This window comes from Cynoglossus semilaevis, chromosome 1 (genome assembly GCF_000523025.1).
Source record: "Cynoglossus semilaevis isolate Cse_v1.0 chromosome 1, Cse_v1.0, whole genome shotgun sequence".
NCBI classification, from domain to species: Eukaryota; Metazoa; Chordata; class Actinopteri; order Pleuronectiformes; family Cynoglossidae; genus Cynoglossus; species Cynoglossus semilaevis.
Window position 1 is genome coordinate 4,550,230 of NC_024307.1, and position 5,328 is coordinate 4,555,557.

The 5,328-nt window shown below is 42.1% G+C and overlaps 1 protein-coding gene across 1 annotated transcript in view; it reads right to left on the reverse strand.

The window, feature by feature from the left end:
- LOC103393083 (signal-induced proliferation-associated 1-like protein 1) overlaps positions 1-5,328 on the reverse strand; it is a 25,034-nt gene that overhangs the window by 12,584 nt on the left and 7,122 nt on the right. Inside the window, exons 7-8 of the mRNA XM_025059506.1 lie at positions 1,851-2,328; positions 281-514 (exon numbers count right to left, since the gene is read on the reverse strand). Coding sequence (XP_024915274.1) covers positions 281-514; positions 1,851-2,328 — 712 coding nt within the window. The remainder of the gene's footprint in view (positions 1-280; positions 515-1,850; positions 2,329-5,328) is intronic.

The following is a 5,328-nucleotide window of genomic DNA, read 5'->3' on the forward strand; positions in this document are numbered from 1 at the left end:
ATATATATATATATATATATATATATATATATAGTCATAATAACATGGTTTCTTTTTTCAAAAATGTTTTACTTTGTAAAGCATTTTATATCATATTTTCTAATTAAGTAATATATTTTATTTATATCTATTTTCAATTCACTACTAGCTACTACTACTAAATCATCGTAATTTCAATATTGACCAAATAATCATTTGCCGTCTCCTTCTTGCATCTCAAGACTGTGTGTTTCCTCTACCTGCGTGGTGTGGAGTCGTCATGCGGAGGAATGATGACCACCTTCACGGTCACAGAGGTGCGCAGCAGGTCGATCATTTGCTCGTGAGACAGCGAGGCCACCGACACTTTGCAAATCTCCACCAGTCGGCTGCCCTGCCTCAGCCCAGCCTGCCAGGCATAACCATAGGGCTCCACTTCTGCAACGATGCCCTCGAAATTCACGTGAAAACCCAGTTGGCCCAGAGCGTTGCGGCGCAGGGTCATCTCCGTGGTCTGACAGCCTTTGGTCAAAAGCTGTAAACGAGACAGAGGGACAAGGCGTTGGCGCCGAGGTGAGAAGCAGATAAAAAAAATATATAAGTATAAATATTCAATGATACCCACACATTTTTGTGGTGAGAAATTAAATTTTCCTTCCCTGGAGGAGGTGTATTATTATGAGCGGCTGCTGAAGCCACAGACACAGACGCACATATTTCAATCAGTGGAAACACATTAGTTTAAAAATGTTCTTTCTCTGTCTGTCAGGTGGTTAATTAAACCTCCAACAAAAACAGAGCTGCTGTCATGGCCACAACCAGAAATAATCATTATTTCTTTTCTTTTTTTTTAAACATACAGTAGGCAAGACATTACTTGTAGCACGTACAGATAAAAAAATGTTCTTTGTCAAAACAGAGGGTAAACGTTTCATCTTTCACCAAAAACCACTGCCTGATCAACGCTGCCTGAAGCCTAAAAAAAAAAGCCTAATAATTATTAAGCCTAAAATAAAGGATAAAAACCAAATGTTTTATACTTTGCGTGACTTCTAATAATGACAATGAGTGAAGAAAACAGTTTTGTGGTTTTGTGGTAACAGTAGGGAACGCCCTCCTGTTGCTGTAACAATAGCAACTTATATGATTGTTAGTTGTTAAATTATTAGTATCCATAAATATAAAAAAAAAAAACATTTCGGTAATATTCAAGAGCTACAGTTAGAAACAAAAATGAAGACAGAAAAGTAGCTGGATTAGCTTAGCTTAGCTTAGCTGTGCCTAGCCTGGGAGAAAACCTACCTTTTTTATGTCTTACGTTTGTAAATAACTGCATAATATGAATGTATATTTTCCACATCAGTTGTTTTTGTATCAAACCAGGCATCATTTGTGGGTTTTTTTTAACAATGTTATTGAAGTATATTTGTGGAGTTGCAAAATGAGAATCGTTAACTGCTAACAAAACACAACTGTACATACACAATTTCACACTAGTGGGAAAAATGTTTCCCAAAAGTTCCCAAAAGTTTTTTAGGGAACTTTTGCCCTCCATTGTGGCTTTCAGGCGTAAGTCAGACGTCAGACTCTTGTGATGTTTTTATGTGCTAGATAACGATGTTAGCATTGTGTTAGCATAAGTACTCGTGTAGCTCGTGAGTTCTGACTTGCAGTGAAAATAAGTTACGTAGCACCGTAGGAACGGAAGTCTGACGTAAGTCGAGGACCCCCGGTATTAAAGGTTCGATTCCTCACCAATGCTGTATTAACAAATGGTTATGTAAAAGCTACTGTTCTGTGATGTGTGAGCCTCACTGACCTCCAGCACGGTTATGTAAAAGCTGCTGTTCAGAGTGATGTGTGAGCCTCACTGACCTCCAGTCTTTTGACCACCTCTCCAAAGTCCTCTGTGTTGTTGTTGATGGAGCGCAGGGTGACGCTCTCGCCGCGCTATCGTCATTGGAGATGGCCAACAGGCACTCGCGCTCCATGCAGGCTACTTGGTCTTCCGCGTGCACCTGCCAGGTCACCGCCCCCAGACTTCGCAGCTCCGCCCCACTGTACGGACGAGTCTTATCGCGTCGCTTGTGGGCCAGAGAGATGAATGGGAACTTCCCAGTGGGCTCTATTGGAGTGGTGGTCACATGACGCTCTGCCAAATCCCGCAGATACTCCTGGCGCGTGCGCGTTGCCATGGCTCCAAACTTGTCGGACTTGTGGGCAGCGTTCTCGGCGTTGATGATTTTGGTCAACAAGAAATCCCTAAAGACGGTGGACTTGGGGAAGGTCACGCCCTTGGGTATTGGGGGGCCGAAGACGGGAACGTCCTGAGAACGGGTCACAGCGACGCTGAAATTGAAAAATGGAAATTTGTGTATTAAAAACTACGCTCAAATACGAAACATTAGCTGACTTTATCATAACAACAAACTGTGTATTTTGCAAATCATTTAAACATATTTTTAAATAACTGAAAAAACGAACAAACTAAACCTATTTTGAAATGGATGAATCTGACATTTTCCCGTAAAATAGCAACAACAAAACAATCACAACACACTAGGGTACTGCTTGTCAACAAAAAAAACCCCAATGTTTTTGAACACAAGACTATATGATGATGATGTGAAAAGATTCCGGTGAAATCTGTCGGCCTCGTGGTCGAGGAAAGAAACCTCTGCCAAGTGCATGACCTGTTAGCTTGTAAATAGTAACGCATTTAAAGGGTATCAGTGGACACGGTCGTTATATAAATATTGATTTTTATAGAATTTCTGTTCAACAACGCAGCCCAGTCTACAGCAGAGGGCGTTTGAAAGAAGACAAAAGTTCAGTGATCTGTGGTCGGATCAGTAAGTGTTAGAGCTCCTCCAGAGAAGAGGAGGAGGAGGAGGAGGAGGAGGAGAGAATGAAACGATGTTGACTATGGACTGTTGAGCAGCACATGAAGTGAAAAATTGCAACAATAGATAATAAAGTGTTGTATAATTGAAAGAAGTAATTGTAACTAGATAGAATATAAAATGTAGCATCTTTGTTTGGTCAATCACAGAAAACAAACAACAAAATGGTGCGCATAAAAATTGATACATTTAAAAAAAGCATCTTGGTAAACTGTGTTTGTTAGTCTACGAAAACAGATTTGTTGATAATTTAATGACTACATGAAACAAAGAAGAGACCTTCGTACGCAGATGTAAATGAAAAAAAAACTCAGCACCTAAAACAACATGTTTTCACAAACACAAAAAAGCAACAACAAAAAAAAAGATTTTCTTTGCACTCTACAAACAAGAAATCTCAGCACCTAAAACAACATTTTTTCACAAACACAAAAAAGCAACAGAAAAAGGTTTTCTTTGCACTCTACAAACAAGAAATGATTTAAACGTGACGTTTTCTGAGGAACAACAGCTGCTGGACTTGGGAGTGAAGACGTTTTAACTCAGTTTTCCTGAGGTTTTGTTGCCTTTGACCCGTTTCACTTTTGAGTACAAAGGAGGGCGTGGAAAAAAAAAAAAATCCTAGGGGCAAGTCTCTTCTCCAGTTACCCTCTGCTGCTCCTATTCCCTCTGCACACAATGATCGTCCTCCAGTTACATGATGATGAATTAGTAAACAACAGCGGCTGGTGAGGTCTCACAGACCGACCTGTTGTTATTAGGAAAATAGGCGCAAAGTAGAAGAAACGTTCGAGTTGGCAGGACTTCTGGTGACGAGGACGGTTATTTCTCAACGCTGAGAATCCTGTAGAGTCGCAGCTCTGGTGAAAAGTCAAGATAAAACTTGGGAGACGCTGATGTGACCGTCCTGACAAGTCTCCTTCCGCTCCATTAGACAGATAACGCAGCCACTGCCTGTAGCAGAACTCCAGTAAGCCGTGGCTGACTACACTCCCCGACTGTCACGCCATTCACCCAATCACAGTTGACAAGCCCCGCTCTGTGTGCTGACACCCTGCCACTCTCTGCTACATCATGGTATGAAGAAGTAGCCATGCAGCTAGAGCTAGGAAACACACACAGCCAGCACCCCCCCCCCCCCCCCCCCCCCCCCCCACCAAACACAACACAAAAATGTAATCTGCCTCATTGGCCCCGTGTGATTTCAGGGCAGTGTTTGAAAGCAGTGGATTACATTGGCACCCCGCTGGCCGCAGGGCATTCAGTCAGCAAGTGCTACAGCCTGGCTCAATGCGCCCTGAATATTATCCTAATCCAGCAGACGGCAACCAGTGGCTAATAATAACCACATGACTCCATACATTGACATATACTGGGGTAAGTCCATCATAAAAGACAGCAACTTTCTTACATGGTGTCAACATGAAAGAGCAACATATAAAACTGAATGAAATTTTTTTTTTTTTTTAGAGTGAATATTTTAAAGATGGTACTTTTGACGTTTGTTTTTTAGGATTTGTTGTCTGTCTGTGATGACATTTACAACCAGGAGTCTGATGATAATCTGACATCCATGGAGTTTGTTCCAGTCTCTACATCAGCTACTGCACATAGTAAACATCCCCAACCTTTTTCGCACCAAGGTTCGGTATCAGCTGTTACTGCGGACCGCTAATACAACGCCATCATTAAAATTTCAAAATAAAACACCTTTTAGACTTTCTTCTGTCAGTATCAGAGTCTGAATGACCTGTTGTTTTGAAACATTGACAGAAAATCTTTGAATTAAAAAAAAAACTAAAGGGTTGTGACTAGATACTTTTTGACTGAAGTAAATTAGTAAAACTGAAGTACATTTTTGTGTCCCACTGTGGCCCCATACCAAATGACCTACGGACCGGCACCGGTCCACAGACCAGAGGTTGGGGACCCACGGTTTAACAGAGACAAGAACCACAAAAACGAACCAAACTCAATACTTACCTCCAGGCTTTACCCGAAAACTAGTCTTTCGAACGTCCCAGCGAATTATCCCGCGCGTACGGTGCAAAACCGCACCCCCATGTGCTCGGCCATCAATGAACCCAAATGTGATGTAAAGGCTAAATCTTACAAGTGCACGTGTGGAGTTTTCCAATCCTTGTGACCGTGGTAACGTTTCTGGTCCATTCTGGGAACTGCACCCGAGGACAGCCTTGTGACAGTCAGTCACAGAGACGTCACCTTGATTCACAGAAGCCACGAGCCCAGAGTGAGAGGGACTGTCTGGGTGGAGCAGCTACAGTCTCCCGCAGCTCTCCATTTCATCCACAAGGCAAACTAAGAGAATCAGCATTTCACTCTCTTTTCTTTCTTTTCCCACAATATAAACCAGAAGAGGATCCCTCCAGGCAGAAGAAAAGAAAACCAACAAAAACACAAGCTGAATGAAGACATCAGCTAGTCA